This window comes from Bufo bufo, chromosome 6 (genome assembly GCF_905171765.1).
Source record: "Bufo bufo chromosome 6, aBufBuf1.1, whole genome shotgun sequence".
NCBI lineage: Eukaryota > Metazoa > Chordata > Amphibia > Anura > Bufonidae > Bufo > Bufo bufo.
In genome coordinates this window covers 167,897,465-167,923,528 of record NC_053394.1, presented here as the reverse complement: position 1 = coordinate 167,923,528, position 26,064 = coordinate 167,897,465, and the positions used below count along the sequence as shown (strand labels likewise).

Here is a 26,064-nt window from a genome sequence, read left to right as displayed (position 1 = left end):
GGAATACTCGCCCGTGTGAAAGGGGCCTTAGAAGGTAGGGGTGCGGAGGGGTGGGGGGGGAAGAGATGTGCAAGCTTACACCTCCTCAAAATTAAGCCAATACAACATAAAGAGTATATGAGTATAATAAAACATTACGATTAAAATAGGCAATGAGGAGGGAGGGGGCCTATTCATTCTTATAAGGTAAGGGGGGGGGGGGGGGGGTTAGAAAGAAAAAGGGGGTGGGGGGGGTATAGCTATAATATACAGTCAGGTCCATAAATATTGGGACATCGACACAATTCTAACATTTTTGGCTCTATACACCACCACAATGGATTTGAAATGAAACAAACAAGATGTGCTTTAACTGCAGATTGTCAGCTTTAATTTGAGGGTATTTACATCCAAATCAGGTGAACGATGTAGGAATTACAACAGTTTGCATATGTGCCTCCCACTTGTTAAGGAACCAAAAGTAATGGGACAGAATAATAATCATAAATCAAATTTTCACTTTTTAATACTTGGTTGCAAATCCTTTGCAGTCAAATACAGTCTGAAGTCTGGAACGCATAGACATCACCATACGCTGGGTTTCATCCCTGGTGATGCTCTGCCAGGCCTCTATTGCAACTGTCTTCAGTTCCTGCTTGTTCTTGGGGCATTTTCCCTTCAGTTTTGTCTTCAGCGAGTGAAATGCATGCTCAATCGAAATGAGGTCAGGTGATTGACTTGGCCATTGTATAACATTCCACTTCTTTCCCTTAAAAAACTCTTTGGTTGCTTTTGCAGTATGCTTTGGGTCATTGTCCATCTGCACTGTGAAGCGCCGTCCAATGAGTTCTGAAGCATTTGGCTGAATATGAGCAGATAATATTGCCCGAAACACTTCAGAATTCATCCTGCTGCTTTTGTCAGCAGTCACATCATCATTAAATACAAGAGAACCAGTTCCATTGGCAGCCATACATGCCCACGCCATGACACTACCACCACCATGCTTCACTGATGAGGTGGTATGCTTAGGATCATGAGCAGTTCCTTTCCTTCTCCATACTCTTCTCTTCCCATCACTCGGGTACAAGTTGATCTTGGTCTCATCTGTCCATAGGATGTTGTTCCAGAACTGTGAAGGCTTTTTTTAGATGTCGTTTGGCAAACTCTAATCTGGCCTTCCTATTTTTGAGGCTCACCAATAATTTACATCTTGTGGGGAACCCTCTGTATTCACTCTGGTGAAGTCTTCTCTTGATTGTTGACTTTGACACACATACACCTACCTCCTAGAGAGTGTTCTTGATCTGGCCAACTGTTGCAAAGGGTGTTTTCTTCACCAGGGAAAGAATTATTCGGTCATCCACCACAGTTGTTTTCCGTGGTCTTCCGGGTCTTTTGGTGTTGCTGAGCTCACCGATGCGTTCCTTCTTTTTAAGAATGTTCCAAACAGTTGTCTTGGCCATGCCTAATGTTTTTGCTATCTCTCTGATGGGTTTGTTTTGTTTTTTTCAGCCTAATGATGGCTTTCTCCACTGATAGTGACAGCATTTTGGATCTCATCTTGAGAGTTGACAGCAACAGATTCCAAATGCAAATAGCACACTTGAAATGAACTCTGGACCTTTTATCTGCTCATTGTAATTGGGATAATGAGGGAATAACACACACCTTGCCATGGAACAGCTGAGAAGCCAATTGTCCCATTACTTTTGGTTCCTTAACAAGTGGGAGGCACATATGCAAACTGTTGTAATTCCTACACCGTTCACCTGATTTGGATGTAAATACCCGAAAATTATAGCTGACAGTCTGCAGTTAAAGCACATCTTGTTCGTTTCATTTCAAATCCATTGTGGTGGTGTATAGAGCCAAAAATTTTACAATTGTGTTTTTTGTCCCAATATTTATGGACCTGACTGTATTTAATATGCAATATAAATCATCAAAGTTTGGCTACAGCGACATAATGAGTATACATATCCTCAATATTCAGATAAGACAGTATGATGAGCATATGAGTATAGTATAAATCATAGGATTACTGTAGGCAATAATGAGGGAGGGGTTGGAGGGGGGGAGGGGGCCTCGCAGAGAAGGTAATCATGCTCTTATGTACTAAATGTAATATGTAGTGTACATTATTGAAGTATGGCTTCAGCACCAGGTGAGCATGCATATCCTCAATACTTTAGCTAAGACAACATGGTGAGCAAATGAGTATAGTACACCATACTATTAGTTCTGAAAGTAATAAGGGAGGGGGGGGGGGACAAATCAGAGAAGGTAATCTCATAAGTTTATGCCCTCAAAATTTGACTTCGGCAACAAAGTGAGCATACACATCCTCAATATTAAGCTAGAACAGCGCATTGAACATATGAGTACCGTAATAAAAAAGATTTAAACGGGCAGTAAAGAGGGGGGAGGGGGAGGGGGAAAGCAATTCAACCTTCTAAAGTTCAGTCTGCTACTAGAAGACGTCTCACAGTTGCCCAGATCTTAATGGTGTAGCTCTGAGGGCTATTGGAACATTCTGCATGATGATCCGTGGGTTCTCGTGAATGTCCCGTCAGCAAATGAAGATCCTGCATACTGCTGTCTCGTGACGTAGGGCTTGCAAGGTTTTGATGAGTCGTGTTCATCAATTCTTATTAGAGTATGCTCCACCATACAGAGTGAGTGGGGCAGGTATGAATATGTAGATGGATAAAGACTAGTAAAAAGCTGTCAGCACGAGCTACAGGGCTTAGAAGAGCGGTTTTAAAACTGCTTGTAAGGGGAGAAAAGGGAAGGATTTAAAGTTAGAGCAAACAAGGGGAAAATGAACGGAGTTAAGTGGTAGTAGGGAAGGGGTGAAGTGGGGTGGAGGGGGAAAGAGAATGCATAGGGAGAGTCAGGAGGGGAATCGCTGAGGCCGATATCCTTGTAAAGGTATGCCGCTCTCAATCCTGCAGCCAGCAATTGGATAATACCCGGTCTTTCACGCTAGGTATCGACCACTGGCTTGCATGAGGTCGGCTGACCCTCACCGAGTGAGGGCATGTTGAGCGGTGCTCGATATATAGTTCAGAGTCAAACTTGAACAAAGGTCCAACATAAGGGTGTAACTGGCAGGTTGACCAACTGGTCATTCCATGGATGATTTAAATACCTGGAACTACTGGGAAGCTTTCAAGCAGGGTCTTGTGTGTCCTCCTTGCGTTCTCTGTTGGGTCTCGCCCATTTCCCTCTGTGGATGAACTGCCAGGATGGTGATGAGGGCAAGGTCGGCAGCAGCTGCGGTTCCGACACTGGCATCCAAGACGGAATTTCCATCGGGTCAAGATCCAGTAGTGGCCATGCTTTGTTGAGGTCTTCGGGCGTGTGTATACGGATTCTACGCCCTTTGTATAAAATTGCAAGCCTGAATGGGTAAAGCCATGAGTATAGAGTATTTCTCTGGCGTAGCTTCTCCAATAGTGGGCGCAAAAGCCTCCTCTTGGCGAGATTGGAAGGGGCAACATCTTGGAAGAAGGAAATGTCCACATCCGCGTATTTTAGGTGGTCTTTCTCTCTGGTGGCTCTTAATAAGCGTTCTGTGTCCACATAGGATAGAAGGCCGCAGATCACATCTCGCGGAGGGTCCGATGGAGGGGAAACTGGCTGTAGCGCTCTATGGATTCTTTCGATGACTATGCCTTTCTCCGCTTCATCTCCGAGCAAGTCTGCAAATATCTCTCCCGCTATTTTCCGCAGAGAGTCCGAAGACCATGACTCAGGTAGTCCTTTTATTCTTATATTGCGTCGGCGGTTTCTATTTTCTTGATCTTCAATGAGCGTAAGGGCTCTATTTAGGTGTGTGAGCTGGTCAGAGGTATGCTTTTTGAGTGCTGCAGAGTGCGATATTATGGCAGCATAGTTGTTCTCCAGCACTTCTACTCGATTGCCTATTTGCTTCATATCAGACTTTATTTCCGAAAGGTCCGATAGAACCGGCTGTAAGGCCTGGGCTATTGCTGATGTAAAAAACGCTTTGGAGGATGCTGTCAGTTCTAGCTCTCCGTGGCTCGCAGGATGCCCAGATGTCTGGCCTGTTTCCTCGCGTTCTTCCGGCGCCATCTTGTGTGTGCTGGCTGCCGCAGTGAGGCTCTTATGTTGGAGGAATTTGTGAATGTCCGATGAGTTTTGCGAGGACTGGTGGATGCTTCCACCCTCTGCCCTCCTTTCTTTGCCATATTTTACCATTTTGGCGCTGATGGTGGCACAGGATAGCCGCTTGTAGGGACTGCTGGAGAGGAGCTCTTCACTCACGCGTCCTTCTCCATGCGTCGTCAGGCTCCGCCCCCCAATACTTATGTATTGTGATGCATTGGCTGTAAGTATATTACACACTGTAATACACTTATAGCTTTCAGCCTGTGAGATCCAGGGGGCTGGATCTCACAGGCTGTCATGGAAGGCAGCAACGATGCCTAAGGAAGGCATCAGGCTGCCTTCCCTGCCATCGGGTCACAGTCACAGCAGCGCGGGGACCCAATGGCCACCCCGCACATGCCGCGTTTAGCGCTGACCGCGGCAGTGCGAGGGTTAAAGGGGTAATCTCAACACGCTGTTTCATACTTACCTGCTCCCGGCGCGCTGTCCACTTCCTGGTTTCGGCACTCGGCAGGGGGCGGGCTCCATCTTGATTGAAGTCTTCTCCAGCCGGGCTGCGCGCTGGACTGAACGTGCACGCCGAGGCCGCGCATGCGCCCTGGTGACTTCTTTCTGGCAAGTATACTATACTGGCCAGGAAGAAATCACCATAGCGCATGCGCGGCCTCGGCGTGCGCTTTCGGGACTTCGCACAGCCGGCCGGGAGAAAAGAAGAAGTCGTCTGCGCAAGCGCGGCCCCCGCGATTCCGAAGAAGAGCGGTGGCCGTAACCAGGGGAGACTGAAGACAACAGTCAGGTAAGTATATGTTTATTTTCTTCTAAGGGGTGGGAATTAGTTAATTAAATATATTTAGAAAAATGATCACTGTTAAATCATTAACAGATTTAACAGTGATCATTAAGATGGGAATACCCCTTTAATGCGTCGGGACTGGTCTTTTCACCAATGCCGGTGCATACAGCTGGGTTCCGGCTATCAGTGACTGCCGGACCCCTGCTGCTGATCGGGCGGGTGCAGGAGCTACGTGTACAGCGCGGGTCCTTAAGGGATTAATCTACTTTCCTTGGTTGCTTATGTCACTATATACCTAAGGTCTCATGCACATGACCGTTGTTTTAGTCCGCATCCGGATGTGGACCTATTCATTTCATCTGTATGTCCGTTCCGTGGCCCAGCAAAAAAAATAGAATATGTCCTATTCTTGTCTGTAATATGGAAAACAGGACAGCGCTATTATGGGCCAGACGTTTCGTAAAATGCGGAACGCACGCATCTGGTATCTGTGTCTTGCAGATCCACAATTTGTGGACCGCCAAACAGACTACAGTCATGTGCATGAATACAACTCTGTTCCTGTAGAGGCGATTATGTGACTACAGCACAGACATTAGGCCCTCACCTCTCCGGTCAGCAGATGAACCACTTCCAAGGTGATGGTTATTATGCTCTCGCTCGTGGGACCCTGGTCCACGTCCATCATCAGCCATGCAGGAATCTCTCACATAAAAGCAGATGGGATAATTATGTCCAGCAGCACTCTTACACCCTATGTAAGGAAATATATGATGTAATATATATAGCTATATATAATATGTCATTAAATGCTGACTATTGTACTGTTATACGTAGCCTATTCTATAATGATACTGACAGTTTATATATGATAGCACCACAAGGTATACATTTATATATTAGGATGATATTTACTTTATACTTCACTGGTATATACTGTGATACTATTAGAAACTACACATCTATTCCCCGAAAATAAGACATCCCCCGAAAATAAGACCTACTTCCAGTTTTGCCTCTTGCTGAAATATAAGGCATCCCCCCGAAAATAAGGCCTCCCCGATAATAAGGCCTGCTGCTCGCTCTGCCCTGACGGAGTCTGGCTGACTCACATTTAGACAGTGAGTGAGTTGTGCAGGGCAGGAGTCGGGCACATTGTGTGGAATCTGGCCGGCACGGACACAGGGGTGACTGAGGTAGGGGGGGAAATGTCTGATAAAGTGGTTGTGGGATGTCTGGTGAAGGTGGGAGGGGGAGAGACTAAATAATCCACTGTCCGCTGGCACAGGGGAGGGGGGTCACGTAAAATGACACAGGGGGTTTAATCGATTGCTGTAACCATATGATAAGCCATGCTAAACATTGTTTGGACAACTGTTTGTACTTTGATAATCTGGAATTGATATATCTATTTTAATAAAAAGGATATTTAAAAAAATAAAATAAAATGACACAGGGGGATCAGAGGGGGGAATCAAAATGACACAGGAGGATAAGAAAGGGGTACTAAAATGGTAATCCCTCCTTCTGATGCTCCTGTGTCATTTTGATTCCCCCCTCTGATCCCCGTGTCATGGAAAAATAAGACATCCCTGAAAATAAGACCTAGCGCATCTTTTGGAGCAAAAATTAATATAAGACACTGTCTTATTTTCGGGGAAACAGGGTATATACTAAGCTAATATCTACTGTACACTGCAGTGTTATACATTATACTATTATAAACTAATAAAAGAAAAAAAGATCAGCAAATGGGCAGGACCACTATTGAGGGGAGATGTGTGAGACAAGGGGCCGCTCACCTCTGCTGCTGCTCGCTGTCCCTCCGGAAGGCAGCAATTGGAGACTTCAAAAAGTCTACAGTGGAGGAAAAAAGTGGCAGCTGCGCAGAAAAGGACACCTCCAGTAGAATTTCAACAAACTTTATTGGCAGCAAGACAAGGCATTTCAGGATGGTAATGGCTAAATACTATACCCGAAAAGGACCTGCTGACGTCACAACATCACGTGGCACTCCTAGATCACATAGATCGGAAACAGTGTGAAGGTTTTTTCACATGGAGTGAACTAAAAAAAAAAAAAAACTACAGCACAGTAGACCATTTCAGGATCGTACTGATTGCTTCATCAGGTCAGATACACCATATGTGCTTATGCTAGACAATAACATTAGTAGTAAGAGAACGCTCAGAGGAAGGCAGGACAACTGCCCCCTCCGTTGATTGATCAGAAGCAGACCAACAGCATAAATGTGATACATATAAGCCAAAAATTATCAAAAAGAGAGAAAAAAAAGTTTGAAATTATATTATAATACAAAACCCATCATAACACATTAAAAATTTAAATTACAATAAAGTTATATCCAGAATTTAAAATTTACTCAGTTACAACATAAATATGTATTAATTCATTAGCGGAAACTGTTAAATAGATTATAAATAATGCCAGGGAAATAGGACATAGAATTGGTAAATGAATAAAAATAATTAGTAGGGAACTGGTTAATTAGTAATAAAAGTAAATAATGCAGGGAAAAATGATGTGTCTTGGAAATACATAAAGAGGCTATCCCGTAGGTAAGGCTGAGTTCACACTTCAGTTATTTAGTCAGCTATTTCCATCAGTAATTGTGAGCCAAAACCAGTAGTGAAGCCTACTCAGAGATAGGCCTTATTCGCACAGTCAGTGTTTGATCAGTGATTTCCATCAGTGATTTTGAGCCAAAACCAAGTACGGGTCCAAAACACAGAACAGGGGCAGATCTTTCTCTTCTACCTTATGTCTGTGTAGGATCCACTCCTGGTTTTGGCTCACAATCACTGATGGAAATCACTGACCAAACACTGACTGTGTGAATGAAGCCATAAGGTAAAAGGGAAAGATCTGCTCCTGTTCTGTGTTTTTGTCCAGCACCTGGTTTTGGCTCACAATCACTGATGGAAATAACTGACCAAATAATTGAAGTGTGAACTCAGCCTTAGGCCTCCTTCACACGACCGTATGGCTCCACATACGGTCGTGTGAATCCACAAAAAATACGGATGAAATCCGTGTGCATTACGTTTTTTGCGGAACGGAACATCTGGCCCCTAATAGAACAGTACTATCCTTGTCTGTTATGCGACATAGGACATGTTCTATCTTTGAATAGATCAGAAATACGGAAACGGAAGGCAATACCTTCCGTTTTTTTAGCGGATCCATTGAAATGAATGGTTCCGTATACGGAACACAAAAAACGGAACGTAAACGTGTCCAGGAGGCCTAATCTAGATTGGCAATACTAGAAAAAGCCACAAGAGGGCTAAAATAAAAATAAAAATTAGATACTGGGATTAAATAAAAGGTTTATATAGATATACACATCAGTAATAAACTACACAACTATAACTAATATAATATATACAATTATATTACAGGCTGTAAGGGTGAATTGACTGCAATTGGTAGATCCAGAAGACCTAGCGTTTTCTAAGGGCTTCCAACCTGTGGTAAGTACCCAATGAAAAATTACCACAGGTACAAAGCCCTCAGAAAACACTAGTTCTTCTAGATCTACAAATTGCAGTCGATCCATCCTTGAAGCCTTAATGGGATCACCAAAATAGTTCTAATATAACTGTATACATTATATTTGTTATAGTTACATCGCCAAAATGTTATTTTAAACGGTTAGTATTACCAGATATGGAGTATCTGACCTGACGACGTGATCCTGAAACGCGTTGTGTAACTGCCAGTAAAGCTTGTGGGAATTCTACTGGAGGTGTCCTCTTTAGCACCGATACAGCTCCTACTTTTTTCCTCCACTATACAATTATTATGAAACTACATATAATATTATAAGGCTACTTTCACACTAGCAGCAGGACGGATCCGACAGGCTGTTCACCCTGTCGGATCCGTCCTGCCGCTATTTCGCCATGCCGCCGGACCGCCGCTCCGTCCCCATAGACTATAATGGGGCGGAGCTCCGGCGCACACTGCAGTGCACGGCGAGAGGCCGCCAGACTAAAAGTACTGCATGTCTGAATTTTTAGTCTGGCGGCCTCTCGCCGTGCTGCGCCAGAGCTCCGCCCTGTCCCCATTATAGTGAATGGGGACAGAGCGGCGGTCCGGCGGCAAGGCGAAATAGTCGCAGGAAGGATCCGACAGGGTGAACAGCCTTTCGGATCTGTCCTGCCTCTAGTGTGAAAGTACCCTAATCCAGACAGTTACAGTCAGGTCCATAAATATTGGGACACAACTCTAAGATTTTTGGCTCTATACACCACCACAATGGATCTGAAATGAAACAAACCGAACAAGATGTGCTTTAACTGCAGACTGACAGCTTTAATTTGAGGGTATTTACATCCAAATCAGGTGAATGGTGTAGGAATTACAACAGTTTGCATATGTGTCTCCCACTTGTTAAGGGACCAAAAGTAATGGGACAGAATAATAATCATACATCAAACTTTGACTTTTTAATACTTGGTTGCAAATCCTTTGCAGTCAATTACAGCCTGAAGTCTGGAACGCATAGACATCACCAGACGCTGGGTTTAATCCCTGGTGATGTTCTGCCAGGCCTGTACTGCAACTGTCTTCAGTTCCTGCTTGTTCTTGGGGCATTTTCCCTTCAGTTTTGTCTTCAGCAAGTGAAATGCATGCTCAATCGGATTCAGGTCAGGTGATTGACTTGGCCATTGCATAACATTCCACTTCTTTCCCTTAAAAAACTCTTTGGTTGCTTATGCAGTATGCTTTGGGTCATTGTCCATCTGCACTGTGAAGCGCCGTCCAATGAGTTCTGAAGCATTTGGCTGAATATGAGCAGATAATATTGTCCAAAACACTTCAGAATTCATCCTGCTGCTTTTGTCAGCAGTCACATCATCGATAAATACAAGAGAACCAGTTCCATTGGCAGCCATACATGCCCACGCCATGACACTTCCACCACCATGCTTCACTGAGGTGGCATGCTTAGGATCATGAGCAGTTCCTTTCCTTCTCCATACTCTTCTCTTCCCATCATTCTGGTACAAGTTGATCTTGGTCTCATCTGTCCATAGGATGTTATTCCAGAACTGTGAAGGCTTTTTTAGATGTCGTTTGGCAAACTCTAATCTGGCCTTCCTGTTTTTGAGGCTCACCAATGGTTTACATCTTGTGGTGAACCCTCTGTATTCACTCTGGTGAAGTCTTCTCTTGATTGTTGACTGACACACATACACCTACCTCCTGGAGAGTGTTCTTGATCTGGCCAACTGTTGTGAAGGGTGTTTTCTTCACCAGGGAAATAATTATTCGGTCATCCACCACAGTTGTTTTCCGTGGTCTTCCGGGTCTTTTGGTGTTGCTGAGCTCATCTTTTTAAGAATGTTCCAAACAGTTATTTTGGCCACGCCTAATGTTTTTGCTATCTCTCTGATGGGTTTGTCTTGTTTTTTCAGCCTAATGATGGCTTGCTTCACTGATAGTGACAGCTCTTTGGATCTCATCTTGAGAGTTGACAGCAACAGATTCCAAATGCAAATAGCAGACTTGAAATGAACTCTGGACCTTTTATCTGCTCATTGAACAGCCATGGAACAGCTGAGTATCCAATTGTCCCATTACTTTTGGTCCCTTAAAAAGTGGGAGGCACATATGCAAACTGTTTTAATTCCTACACCGTTCACCTGATTTGGATGTAAATACCCTCAAATTAAAGCTGACAGTCTGCAGTTAAAGCACATCTTGTTAGTTTAATTTCAAATCCATTGTGGTGGTGTATAGAGCCAAAAATGTTAGAATTGCATCGATGTCCCAATATTTATGGACCTGACTGTATGTACAGTATCATAGTCCAGGCCATTATAATAGAAGGTATATACTATTACACTACAGTTATAATACACAGTATCATAGTCCAGGCCATTATAATGGACAGTATATGCTATTACACTACAGTTATAATGTACAGCATCATAGTCCAGGCTATTATAATGGACAGTATATACAATTACAATACAGTTATAATGGCTAATCCATATTTGCAGATGCAAATAGGGGGGACATGGTGTCTTGAACCCACTATTTACTTATGCAAATAATACAGTTGTTTTTTATTACTCACCTGGATTCAGATAGGGATGGTACTGGAGAAACTTGATTGGAGGAGACAGCAACTGTTCACGTGAAGGTACCTATAAAAGAAGAGAAAAACCGTTACTGCGCACGCAAATAAGTGGCAGTGGAGAAACCAGGAGTAAGAAACATAACCTGCACTTACAAGAAAATGGAAGAATTATTAATACAATTAATAAAAAAGGCAAAGACTTACGGTGGGGAACAGTGGCTCCGCAGCTGTCTTCAGCAGGAACAATCCAGCACTGAGTCTGCTCTGCAATCAGCTAATCCGGTCTGTGCACCAGCCTTATGCAGGAGCACAGAGCCGGACACAGAGGATGACATCATCACTGTGCCTCAGCACAGCAATGCACCGCTCTCTCCCCTGCCAGCAGAAAGAGCTAGGAAAGAAAAGAGGAGCTACTCACCCCCTCTAGATTCAGCAAAACGCAGGATAAGAAATTATCCTGCATCAGCCAGCATGAGGAACAGTTTCAGGAATTCATCTTCTCTTCACCAATGGACCCCAGCTTCAATTGTCAAGAAAGCAATTAATCCACAGGAGCAGAGCCGGACAGGGGATAAAAACCAGCCCTGGAAAAGGTTGCATACCAGCCCCACAGCATTGCGTCATTATTTACTTGTTTATAATAGGAGAAAGCATTCATTTTAAAACACGTGTGTAAACACGAATATGAACTTTGCCCCACGATAGCTCTTTTGTAGAACTCCCATTGTTCATATTATCACAGTGTTTTCCCAACCAGGATGCCTCCAACTGTTGCAAAACTACAACTCTCAGCATGCTCAGACAGTGTTTTACCACGCCCTTTGACCCGCCCCTTTTTTGTTGGCCACCTATTTAATGATTGTTGCATGCAACATTTTACTTGACCAGCTATTTTAGATATTCTACGGCAGTCCTGTTACAATCCCCCCCAATGAGCCTTTCGACCAAATAATATAAATATTTATAAAATCTCACCCATATGCTGCAAAAAAATAAATAAAAATCTGCAATGTAAAATCGATAATAAAGATCAACTACAAACATAAACATATTTCACATAAAAACTTACAGTTACTTGGCTTGGCCCTTGGGGATCTCGGACACCACTTCCACACTTGGGCGGGGGCTCGGCGGAGCTGATGTTGTGCTTTATCCTAATGAGAAAGATTTCATAATAAGGATTTGGAGAAGGGGCAGTGGGATAGCAGAGCAGGGATAGGCTGGTGGTGCAACAAGGGGTCATACCATGGGGGAGTAATAAAGCCCACCATAATGCCCCCCCAGTAGTAATAATTCTCCTTATAATGTGCAAAACATACCCCTTTGTAATGCCCCCAGTTGAGCTAATGTTCCCATAATGTGCCAATATAAAATACCCCTTCTCAGTGCCCCCGTAGATGACCCCCATAGTGCTCCTCCCCCCCTTCTCCATAGTACCCACCATAATGTGTCCCAGTATAAAATGCCCCTATACAGAGCCGCCCATATAAAATACCCCTTCTTTTTAGCCTCAGTAGATGCCCCTATAGTGCCACCCAATAATCTGCCAGTAATAAGTGCCCCCATAGATGCCCCCAATCATGTGCCAGTAATTAGAGCCCCCCCACCATCATGTGCCAGTAGCCAGAGCCCCCCATATCATGTGCCAGTAGCCAGAGTGCCCCCCCTATCATGTGCCAGTAACCCCCCTTATGTGCCAGTAGCCGCCCCTTATCATGTGCCAGTAGCCGCCCCTTATCATGTGCCAGTAGCCGCCCCTTATCATGTGTCAGTAGCCGCCCCTTATCATGTGCCAGTAGCCGCCCCTTATCATGTGCCAGTAGCCGCCCCTTATCATGTGCCAGTAGCCGCCCCTTATCATGTGCCAGTAGCCGCCACTTATCATGTGCCAGTAGACCCCTTATCATGTGCCAGTAGTCCCCCTTATCATGTGCCAGTAGCCCCCATATCATGTGCCAGTAGCCCCCATATCATGTGCCAGTAGCCCCCTTATGTGCCAGTAGTCCCACTTATGTGCCAGTAGTCCCCCCTATGTGCCAGTAGCCCCCCTTATGTGCCAATAGGCCCCCTTATGTGCCAGTTGCCCCCCATCATGGGCCAGTAGTCCCCATCATGTGCCAGTAGTCCCCCTTATCATGTGCCAGCCCAGTAGTCCCCCCTTATCATGTGCCAGCCCAGTAGTCCCCCCTCCCCCATTATCATGTGCCAGCCCAGTAGTCCCCCCTTATCATGTGCCAGTATTGTACCTATATAAAAAAAAAAAAAAAAAAACACTCATACTTACCTCCAGCGATGCGATGCAGGCCTCTTCCGGCCTGTGTCCCTCGCTATACGGCTCAGGCGGCGCGATGACGTCATTGTGCTGCCTGCACCGGCCTCTGATAGGCTGCCAGCACTAGGCCGGCAGCCTATCAGAGGAACAGGAGGGGACACACCTCTCCCTCCTCTGCCGCAGCATAGACATCTGTATCGCTGTCCTGAGGACGGCGATACAGATGACTATGGAGATGAGTGCTTCCACAATGGAAGCGCTCATCTCCTGCTGCTGTGCCCTGCCTCCGGCCGGAAATTTCCCGGTATCCCGGCAGGCCAGTCCGGCCCTGGCGACTGGTATATCACACCAGTTATAATAATTTTTTGCCAGTGTGTGTAGCAGAGGGAACGCAGCAAAACAGTAAAAAAATGCTGCAGCACCCAAGTACACTATTATGAAAGTATATTGGTATATAACACCCCGCTTCAATCTGTCGTTTTGGGGGGCGACTGGTATATCACACCAGTTATAATTATTTTTTCTAATTGCGTTTGTCACTCTTTGTAGTTGTAGTATCGCTGCAGAACCGATCACCAGTCACAATGCTGCACAATACAAATCCACTATAATATGCTTTCTATGTTAGAAAGTATATTATAAGTATATTGCACCCCTCTGTGTATCACACCTATCCATAGCACACCTATACCAGTCCTTAAAATGACATTTGTGGACCTATTAGCTAGCGATTTTTGTCATTAACAGTCTGTCCCTGCTCCACACAGCAACCTCTCCCTACACTGACAAAAGACAGAATGTAAAATGGCAGCCAGATCAGGTCTATTTATAAGGTAGGGGGTATGTCCATGTGCTGAAACTTTTCAATTGGCTGTCCTGTACCACCTGATGGATGTGTCATGGGTCAAATTTCTTCACAATGTAAAAGAATATGGCGGAATATTACTTTAACCTGCCTAAATAATAACATTTGTCTGAAAGCCAAATACAGTATATAGACGGTAAGAACAATATAATGGCTGATTCTTTATCCCGGCAGAACTTCGCACTATGCAGGCAATTGGTACTAGACGCAGAGGTGACAAAAATTCCTTACCCTCATCAGCTTTGGAAGGAAATATGGAATCAATCTACCATTTAGGGCTTGTTCACATGACCGTGGTTTTGGTCCGCATCTGAGCCGCATTTTTTGTGGCTCGGGTGCGGACCCATTCACTTCAATAGGGCTGCAAAAGATGCGGACAGCACTTTGTGTGCTGTCCGCATCCGTTGCTCCGTTCCATGGCCCCGCAAAAATTATGAGTCCTGTCTTATTCTTGTCCGTTTTGTGGACAAGAATAGGCATTTCTATAATGGGCCTCCTGTTCCGTTCTGCAAATTGCGGGAGCCACACGGGTGTGTGAACAAGCCCTTAGTCAGTATATTTTTAGCTCCTAATACCTGGGCTGTGTATACAGCTGCATGAAACTGTTGGAAAACATTTTGTTTCGCCAACGATATAAAGGTATTAGATAACAAGATTGTACACAACATCCAATTCATTGCAGACTTATTTAAAAAGGGCCGTAAAGCCGAATACATACAAAAAATCCTAGCTGGTATTTCATTTTTTCAAAAGATTTACAACTCTGAACCTATTACATAATTTTTTTACTCAAACAAATAATTAAAGGTATGAAAAGATGTAAAAATAACAAAATAAAACCAGGCCAATTTCATTAGAATTGCTAATTAAATTCTTAGATTACTTACCTTCTATATGTTCTTATTACGAAGTTATCCTGTTCAAAGCTGCATTTTTACTTGCTTTCGTTGGAGCACTCCGCATCAACGAAACTGCAGCTGCGAATTAAAATTCAGACGTACCATTATTAATTAATGATTTGCTGATCCATTCAAATTACATCAAACTGTTCATAAAAAGATCAAAAACAGACCAATCGGGAATTGGCAATTGGTTAAGATTGAATGAATTATTTTCATCTACTCTTTGTCCAGTTTTGGCCATGAAAGAATGGTTAATGGTCAGGTCTTACATTCAAGGCCCTCTATTTGTTCATTCTAATAAGTCACCTCTAACAAAATTCCAGTTCAACTTTATTATACAGGAATGTAAAAACAAAGCTGTTTTACAAAATGAGAACATTTCAGCTTATTCATTCAGAATTGGTGCAGCTACCTGTCACGGATGGTGTTGCAGAAAGCTGGAACTTATAAATAAACATCCGACTGGCTTGATCCCAAACTAAGGAGCATATGGGTGAGCCCTATAAAACCCCTAGAGCTCTCCCTGACTGCTATGCCCATGCAAAGGTCTTTATGGTAGACGATGGCATGCCCACGTACCTTATACTATGTGACACCTGAAAACCCTATAATAGTGAGGGGACACGACCACCGGCTCCCTGCACTTAATACGGACGGAATCAGCGTCACCTACAATCAAGCCAGCAAGGAAACACAAATAAAGGAAACAGACTAATCTGAGGAATCAGGAGAAGCAGCATCCAGCAGTGAACAACTCATCCAGGAAGAAGCATAAACCGCAAAGTGAGGCAGTATGGGAGGGAATATAAAGGGAGACAATCAGTGCAAATAGGTGACAGCTGGGAGAAGGAAAGGAGATGACAAAGTGAAACCAAAACAAAGAACGTCATGCAAAAGGTAGCGAAGAACGTCTAACAGACCTTCTCACAGAGCTGGCGGTGATACTACCTTGGCATCAAAAATTGGTTTAAAAGATAAACGATAAAGAAAATAGGAAGATAGACCTCAAACAGATATAAATTGTATATTAGACCTGAGTTATTAATATAATTTTTTTCCAGATTCGGTGAAGATCATCTGGATTATTGGAAATGAACTCATTTCAGCAGCAAAAAAGCGATCTACAATAAAATTTAAATCATACAACTTAGGCTTCAACGACAAGGTTCAAATATTTTGGAAAAGTACGGTTGGAATGCGAATAAAAAACATTTACAAAAAAAAAAAAAGTCAGTTACAGCAAACAGCTGATCGGTGGGGTTCCCAGGGGTCGGACCCCCGTTGATCAGATGCTGATGATCTATCCAGAGGATAGATAATTAGTTTAAACAAACTGCAGAACCCCTTTAATGTTGGATTCCAAAATGATTGAAGGTGGTTGCGGTGCCTTTTAGCCATTCAGCTTCGCTATATGGCGGTATGGGGTAAAGTCACCCTTGGGGGCAGACTAAATGTTGATGCTTATTCATATATATTATTTGTTTGGTTTTAACAATGGAGTTTTATGTAATATGTACAGGTAACATTAGGCACTGTGGCCAATTATATTTCACTAATAAATAAACATGAATATTTATTCAAGATGTTGTCACCGCCAGTTCTGTGAGGTCTGGCAGACGTCCTTCTCTACCTCTTGCATGATGTTCTTTGTTTTGGTTTCACTTTGTCGTCTCCTTTCCTTCTGCCAGGTGTCACCTATTTAGACTAATTGTCTCCCTTTATATTCCCTCCCATACTGCCTCACTTTGTGGTTTACACTACTTCCTGGATGAAGTGTTCACTGCTGGAGGCTGCTACTGCTGTTTACTCAGATAAGTCTTTTCATGTATTGTGTTTCCTTGCTGGCTTGATTCTAGGTGACCTTGACTCCGTCCTTATTAAGTGCAGGGAGCCGGGGGTCGTGTCCCCTCACTATTATAGGGTTTTCAGGTGTCACACAGTCTTAGGTACGTGGGCATGCAATCGTCTACCATTGAGACCCTTGCATGGGCATAGCAGTCAGGGAGAGCTCTTAGGGTATTATAGGGCTCACCTATATGCTCCTTAGTTTGGGATCAAGCCAGTCGGACGTTTATTCATAAGTTCCAGCTATCTGCAACATCATCCGTGACAGATGTGCCTAATTTATTTTTTACTGACAAAAAGGGATAGGTCATATTTGGGTTATTTGACACCATGGCTAATCCATGTTTGCGGATGCAAATAGGGGGGACATGGTGTCATGAACTCACTATTTAAATGTTCAAATAATACTCACCTGGATACAGATGGGGATGGTACTGGCAGAAGACACCAATGGAGAAACTTGATTGGAGGAGACAGCAACAGATGATCACGTGAAGGTACCTATAAAAGAAGAGAAATTTTTTTTACTGAGCACTCAAGTAAGTGGCAGTGAAGAAACCCCCTCCCAGCTACCTCCCCCCTTCTTTTATCCCTTAAAAAATGTCACAGTGCTAAGTATGGGATAAAGTCGCTCTTGGGGGCGGACTAATTGTTGATGGTTATTCATATATACTAATCGTTTGGTTTTAACAATGGAGTTTTATGTAATACGTACAGGTAACATTAGGCACCGTGGCCAATTATATTCCACTAATAAATAAACTTTAAGATTTATTCAAGATGTGTCTAATTTATTATTTACTGACAAAAAGGGATAGGTCATATTTGGGTTACACCATGCACAGTATCATAGTCCAGACCATTATAATGGACAGTATATACTATTACACTACAGTTATAATTCACAGTATCATAGTCCAGACCATTATGATGGACAGTATATACTACAAACCGGATTCCCAAAAAGTTGGGACACTATACAAATCGTGAATAAAAACTGAATGCAATGATGTGGAGGTGCCAACTTCTAATATTTTATTCAGAATAGAACATAAATCACGGAACAAAAGTTTAAACTGAGAAAATGTACAATTTTAAGGGAAAAATATGTTGAATCAGAATATCATGGTGTCAACAAATCCCAAAAAAGTTGGGACAAGGCCATTTTCACCACTGTGTTGCATCTCCCCTTTTTCTTACAACACTCAACAGACGTCTGGGGACAGAGGAGACCAGTTTCTCAAGTTTAGAAATAGAAATGCTCTCGCATTCTTGTCTAATACAGGCCTCTAACTGTTCAATCGTCTTGGGCCTTCTTTGTTGCACCTTCCTCTTTATGATGCGCCAAATGTTCTCTATAGGTGAAAGATCTGGACTGCAGACTGGCCATTTCAGTACCCGGATCCTTCTCCTACGCAGCCATGATGTTGTGATTGATGCAGAATATGGTCTGGCATTATCTTGTTGAAAAATGCAGGGTCTTCCCTGAAAGAGATGACGTCTGGATGGGAGCATATGTTGTTCCAGAACCTGAATATATTTTTCTGCATTGATGGTGCCTTTCCAGACATGCAAGCTGCCCATGCCACACGCACTCATGCAACCCCATACCATCAGAGATGCAGGCTTCTGAACTGAGCGTTGATAACAACTTGGGTTGTCCTTGTCCTCTTTGGTCCGGATGACATGGCGTCCCAGATTTCCAAAAATAACTTCGAATCGTGACTCGTCTGACCACAGAACAGTCTTCCATTTTGCCACACTCCATTTTAAATGATCCCTGGCCCGGTGAAAACGCCTGAGCTTGTGGATCTTGCTTAGAAATGGCTTCTTCTTTGCACTGTAGAGTTTCAGCTGGCAACGGCGGATGGCACGGTGGATTGTGTTCACTGACAATGGTTTCTGGAAGTATTCCTGAGCCCATTCTGTGATTTCCTTTACAGTAGCATTCCTGTTTGTGGTGCAGTGTCGTTTAAGGGCCCGGAGATCACGGGCATCCAGTATGGTTTTACGGCCTTGACCCTTACGCACAGAGATTGTTCCAGATTCTCTGAATCTTCGGATGATGTTATGCACAGTTGATGATGATAGATGCAAAGTCTTTGCAATTTTTCTCTGGGTAACACCTTTCTGATATTGCTCCACTATCTTTCTGCGCAACATTGTGGGAATTGGTGATCCTCTACCCATCTTGGCTTCTGAGAGACACTGCCACTCTGAGAAGCTCTTTTTATACCCAATCATGTTGCCAATTGACCTAATTAGTGTTAATTGGTCTTCCAGCTCTTGGTTATGCTCAAATTTACTTTTTCCAGCCTCTTATTGCTACTTGTCCCAACTTTTTGGGGATTTGTTGACAACGTGAAATTTTGAATCAATGTATTTTTCCTTTAAAATGATACATTTACTCGGATTAAACGTTTGATCTGTCATCTACGTTCTATTACAAATAAAATATTGACATTTGCCATCTCCACATCATTGCATTCAGTTTTTATTCACAATTTGTTTAGTGTCCCAACTTTTTTGGAATCCGGTTTGTATTACACTACAGTTATAATGTACAGTATAATTGTCTAGACCATTATGATGGACAGTATATACTATTACACTACAGTTATAATGTACAGTATCATTGTCTAGACCATTATGATGGACAGTATATACTATTACGCTACAGTTATAATGTACAGTATCATAGTCCAGGCCATTATATGATCACAATCCAGGTTGTTTTATGATTGACCACTACAGTCCATAGTATCACCATCTGGGCCATGAGAACTATACAGGCTGGTATTATACATGTGACTACTATCCAGGCTGACATTATGTACAGTATAGAAGTGTCCAGCATTCCGTATTACAGTCGAGGCTGTTATAATATGCAGCGTATTGCAGCCTGTCGTACACCTATCACTTATCGGTACTTAGAGCTATGGCATCCTCACCTGGGTGAACTGACAGATGGAGGGCGGGGATTAGTAGAACTACAGGTAACAGCACACTGCTAGTCAATTGCACAAAGATATAAGCAAACACTGAAAGAATAATAGCTGCTTGGTGGCCATACTTACTGCAAGAGCAGTTAGAAGCTCTTTGCGCATATAATTGATCAAACATATGTCGAGCCCATCTACCAGACGACAAGGTGGCTTCTAATCAGATGGGTCCTACTCTAACATGCCTCTCCTGGGCTTACAGCCTACTATCGGAGCAAAGTAGTACCCAGCTATATCCTACACATGCCTCTCCCAGGGGTATGGGCAAAGTAGAATACAGCTGTACAAGCTATTTAATTAAAAGCACATGGTAAATGGGCGGTGGTGCGCGGTTCAAACTCACCACCAGGGGGCGCCCCCCCCCCCCCCAGTGGCAGTGACAATAGGGAAGAAAAACAAACGAACCAGCACCTCCATAATAAGTAAATTTGAGAACGCAGGTGCACGCTACCTTGGCTGAAACACAATTGGATTAGTAGAACTACAGGTAACAGCACACTGCTAGTCAATTGCACAAAGATATAAGCAAACACTGAAAGAATAATAGCCTACAATCTGGGCAAAGTAGTACCCAGCTATATCCTACACATGCCTCTCCCAGGCTGTGAGCCTGCAGTATGGGCAAAGTAGAATACAGCTGTACAAGCTATTGAATTAAAAGCACATGGTAAATGGGCGGTGGTGAGCGGTCACAGCAGGTAGAAGAGGTAATAATGAGGATCATAAAGATGCTGCCGCGTCTTTGGACCACATGGACCATCACCAAGGGTAATGGCTAAATACGATATCCGGTAAGGACCTGCTGACGTCACAACATCACGTGGCACTCCTAGATCATGTAGATCGGAAACAGGAGGGCCGCGCGCTTTTTCCAAGAGTGTAAAAAAAAAATTCACATGGAGTTAACTAAAAAAAAAACTGCAGCACAGTAGAAGTACGCAGAACCCTACTAATATACTTATTTTGTACTGTCAAACTGTTGGGGATGTTCTGTGAGGGATTGTACACTGAGATGTGGGGGGCTGCTGTGTGATGCTCGTGGTTAGGAAAATGCCGCGCTGGTGTTTTTGTGTGTGTGATTTTATACTGTGAACGTGCTAGGGATGTGCTTTGAGGGATTGAACACTGGATGCTGAGGGAGGGGGTATCTGGTTGTATGGGGGGGGCTGTATTGCATTTTATGCTGAAACTGGGGGTCTGTGTTCTAGGTAGGTGTCTGGGTTGTATATAGGGGGGGGCTGTGAGGGAGTGTTCACTGAGATGGTGGGGGGCTGTGTGGATGTTGAGGGAGGGGGTATCTGGCTGAATAGGGAGGGCTGTGTTTAATTGTATGATTGGGGGTATGTTTGATTGTATGTTGAAATGGGAGACCGTGTAGTAGGGTGGTGTCTGGGTTGTATGTGAGGGGGACTGTGTGGGATTGTACACTGAGATGGTGGTGGGGTGGTTATGGATGAGGGAGGGGGTATCTGGTTGTATGGGGGGATGTGTTCTAAGGAGGTGTCTGGGTTGTATATAGGGGGCTGTGTTGCATTGTATTCTCAGAGGGCTGGCTATGTAGTAGGATGATGTCTGTAGGTTGTATGTGTGGGGGTGGGGGGGCTGTGAGGGATTGTACACTGAGTTGGTAGGGGGTCCTTGTGGATTCTAACGGAGGGGGTATCTGGTTGTATAGGGGGTCTGTGTTGCATTTTATGCTGTGGCGGAGGTGTCTGGGTTGTAGATGGGGGGCTGTGTTGGAGGGAGAAGTCTTTGAGGGGGCTGTGTTGGATTGTATGTTGAGATGGGGTGTTGTGTTGAAGAGTGCTGCCTGTGGGTTTTATGTGAAGGGGGCTGTGTGGGATTGTACACTGAGATGGGGGGAAGCTGTGTGTATGCTGAGGGGGGTGTCTTGTGTGGGGGGCTGTGTGGGATTGTATGTTGTTGCAGAGGCGTAGAGTGGGGGGGGGGGCAGGGGGGCCGTTGCCCCGGGCCGCCAAATTGTAGGGGGCACCAGGCAGAAGGCAGTAAAATGAGGGTGATGGAAGCATATGGCTTCCATCCCCTCCATTCCGCCTGGCCTGAAGCTTTAAGAAGCAGCAGAGCAGGAGTCCAGGAGATCGCGATTATATCACTGAGACCTCCTGCGCCGGGTCTCGCGAGATGACGTGGCGCAGGAGGGCAGGGTGATGTGTTCCTGAACGCCTGCGCCGGGACGCCCAAGCAAAGACTACAGGAGATGAAGAGAGGTAAGTATTATACAGTCATGTGAAAAAATTAGGACACCCTTTGAAAGCATGTGGTTTTTTGTAACATTTTTAATAAATGGTTATTTCATCTCCGTTTCAACAATACAGAGAGATTAAAGTAATCCAACTAAACAAAGAAAACTGAAGAAAAGTCTTTTCAAGATCTTCTGTAAATGTCATTCTACAAAAATGCCTATTCTAACTGAGGAAAAAGATAGGACACCCTCACATGTATTCCCTCTTAAATTGGCTCAGATCTCACACAGGTATATCACACCAGGTGCACATAATTAGTAGATCGTTACTCTGCATGTTGAATGAGGCTTGCCCTATTTAAACCTCAGACATTTAGTTTGGTGTGCTCCTGACTGTTGAAGTGAGAGTGAGCACCATGGTGAGAGCAAAAGAGCTGTCAGAGGACTTCAGAAAAAAGATTGTAGCAGCCTATGAGTCTGGGAAGGGATTTAAAAAGATCTCAAAAGATTTTGAAATCAGCCATTCCACTGTCCGGAAGATAGTCTACAAGTGGAGGGCTTTCAAAACAACTGCCAACATGCCCAGGACTGGTCGCCCCAGCAAGTTCACCCCAAGAGCAGACCGCAAGATGCTAAAAGAGGTATCAAAAAACCCTAAAGTGTCATCTCGAGAACTACAGCAGGCTCTGGCTACTGTTGATGTAGAAGTACATGCCTCTACAATCAGAAAGAGACTGTACAAGTTTAACTTGCATGGGAGGTGTGCAAGGAGGAAACCTTTGCTTTCCAAGAGAAACATCGAGGCCAGACTGACATTTGCCAGCGATAAAGTTGACAAAGACCAGGACTTCTGGAATAATGTTCTTTGGACAGATGAGTCCAAAATTGAATTATTTGGACACAACAGCAGAGGACATGTTTGGCGTAAACCAAACACAGCATTCCAAGAAAAGAACCTCATACCAACTGTGAAGCATGGAGGTGGAAGTGTCATGGTTTGGGGCTGCTTTGCTGCAGCAGGACCTGGTCAGCTCACCATCATAGAATCCACGATGAATTCTACTGTGTATCAGAAGGTGCTTGAAGAACATGTGAGACCATCAGTTAGAAAATTAAAGCTGAAGCGGAACTGGACCATGCAACATGACAATGACCCAAAACATACTAGTAAATCAACCAAAGATTGGCTGAAAAAGAAGAAATGGAGAGTCCTGGAATGGCCAAGTCAAAGTCCAGATTTGAATCCCATTGAGATGCTGTGGGGTGACTTGAAAAGGGCTGTACGTGCAAGAAACCCCTCAAACATCTCACAGCTGAAAAAGTTCTGCATTGAGGAGTGGGGTAAAATTTCCTCAGACCGATGTCGAAGACTGGTAGATGGCTACAAGAACCGTCTCACTGCAGTTATTTCAGCCAAAGGAGGTAACACTCGCTATTAGGGGCAAGGGTGTCCTATCTTTTTCCTCAGTTAGAATAGGCATTTTTGTAGAATGACATTTACAGAAGATCTTGAAAAGACTTTTCTTCAGTTTTCTTTGTTTAGTCGGATTACTTTAATCTCTCTGTATTGTTGAAACGGAGATGAAATAACCATTTATTAAAAATGTTACAAAAAACCACATGCTTTCAAAGGGTGTCCTAATTTTTTCACAAGACTGTATATATTTTTTTATGTAAGTACTGGGGGCACTATGGAGGTGGGCAGAAGAGATACAAAGGAAGCCGGTATATTTAGAAAGAATGGGCACCGTTTTATATTATACAGGGGGCCATTATATATTATAGTTATACAGTGGGGCCATAATATATAATAATTATACAAGGGGGCCATTATATATTATAGTTATACAGAGGGGCCATAATAAATAATAATTATACAAAGGGGCCATTATATATTATACATAGGGGCCATTATATATTATAATTATACAGAGAGGCTATTAATAATGGGCCCTCTGTCTCTGTATAATTCTAATATATAATGGGCCCCCCTGTATAATTATTATATATAATGGCCCCCTGTATAATTATTATATATAATGGCCCCCCTGTATAATTATTATATATAATGGCCCCCCTGTATAATTATTATATATAATGGCCCCCTGTATAATTATTATATATAATGGCCCCCCTGTATAATTATTATATATAATGGCCCCCTGTATAATTATTATATATAATGGCCCCCCTGTATAATTATTATATATTATGGCCCCTCTGTATAACTATAATATATAATGCCCCCCCCCTGTATATTATATATAGTGACCCCTCTGTAATATTAGGATATATAATGGCCCCCTCTGTAGTATTATTATATATAGTGACCCCTCTGTAATATTAGGCTATATAATGGCCCCCTCTGTAGTATTATTATATATAATGACCCCTCTGTAATATTAGGATATATAATGGACCCTCTGTATAATTACTATATATAATGACCCCCCCTGTATTATTATAATATATAATGGCCCCCTCTGTAATATTAGAATATATATAATGGCCCCCTCTGTAGTATTATTATTATTATTATAATAATTATAATATATAATGGCCCCTCTGTATAATTATTATATATAATGACCCCTCTGTAATATTAGGATATATAATGGACCATCTGTATAATTACTATATATAATGACCCCCCCCCCTGTATTATTATAATATATAATGGCCCCCTCTGTATTATTAGGATATATAATGGCCCATTATATATCCTAATATTACAGAGGGGCCATTATATATTATACAGAGGGGGCCATTATATCTAATAATAATAATAAAACTCTGCATAGATGAGACGCGGCTGAAAGAAGGTGTCATGGCAGTCTTATCTCCGAATGAAGACGCTGAGGAAAGTCTACATCACAGGAGATGTCACTGGATGGATGAGGTATGTGGTGCTGTATTTTCCTGTATATTTTGAAGTGATGTATGTAATGTCCAAACACATATTTGTTTCACGGTAGGGTTGGGGGGTGGATTGAGAATTTGGCCCACCCTGCCGCATCCTGGCCCTAGACTTCAGATGACACTGTGTGTGTTCTGAATTCTGGGGCCCTATACCCATCTACTACATCATCTGTACTTAGTGAGTTACCACCATGTTATCTGTGGTGTTACATAGGACTACTACATTATCTGTAAAAGGGGCGTGTCCACAGGTGGGGGGGGGGGGGGGGCGCAATACATGGCTCGCCCCGGGTGCTGGCAACCCACGCTACTGCCACTGGTTGTTGGTAGTGTGTGTAAAGGCTGTATTACATAGGCAGATTTTCCAGACGATAAGGAAGGAATCGCCTGCTCGCTTGCTGAGGAGACTGCTCCTATTACATGCAGCGATCTTGTCCACAGCATGGGGCCGAGCCATCGTTGTACCATCGCTTGTCTCCACGCTGTACAGTTATTTGCCAGCGGCAGATTGTAATTAGCACGATCTGCCGTTTGCTTGTTCATTGAGTAATTACCGGTAGTATTACACTCTATTGATGATATGGGAATGTTGGGATGACTTCAGACCAGAGGTCGCAATAACGCCTGTACAAGCGGCATAGATGCCTGTTCAGGCTGTTTTGATCTGAAAAAAGACTTACCACTTGCATTCATCAGCGCAGGGCGCCTGCAATAAGGGGCTTTGTTATTGGTTAGTTTGGGCGGTACAGTGTCCTGCAGCAGAGAAAGCTTTTTTTTTTTTTTTTTTTTTTTTTTTTTTCAGTTCAGTTTTTTATTCACACTTTAGGCAAGTGACAAAACAAGCAGTCATAATCAAACAAAAAGTCACCTTGTGGTGTTGGTGGTATTTCACACCATGTGGCAATTCTGTCTCAAAGATTCCTTGACCATAGCAGCACCAACCTGTTTTCACGCCAAACAGATAGCAAGCCTTCATCTAGACACAAGGTTCCCAGATCCCAACACAGAGACCTGGCTTCTGAGCCCAGCTGCCTA

General features: G+C 43.4%; 1 protein-coding gene across 4 annotated transcripts in view; it reads right to left on the bottom strand.

Annotated features, from left to right (window-relative positions):
• Nucleotides 1-17,423, bottom strand: part of LOC121004111 (gastrula zinc finger protein XlCGF26.1-like) — a 42,504-nt gene extending 25,081 nt beyond the window's left edge. The window contains exons 1-3 of one of the 4 annotated variants that reach the window (XM_040436231.1): nucleotides 11,226-11,283; nucleotides 11,019-11,088; nucleotides 5,517-5,663 (exon numbers count right to left, since the gene is read on the bottom strand). In XM_040436231.1, the coding sequence (XP_040292165.1) occupies nucleotides 5,517-5,597 (81 nt within the window). In that variant the 5' untranslated portion in view covers nucleotides 5,598-5,663; nucleotides 11,019-11,088; nucleotides 11,226-11,283. Of the gene's footprint in view, nucleotides 1-5,516; nucleotides 5,664-6,711; nucleotides 6,988-11,018; nucleotides 11,108-11,225; nucleotides 11,284-17,317 lie in introns of those variants that run through there. The other 3 variants (XM_040436229.1, XM_040436230.1, XM_040436232.1) reach the window with 3 other exon arrangements.
• Between the last annotated feature and the right edge of the window lie 8,641 nt (nucleotides 17,424-26,064).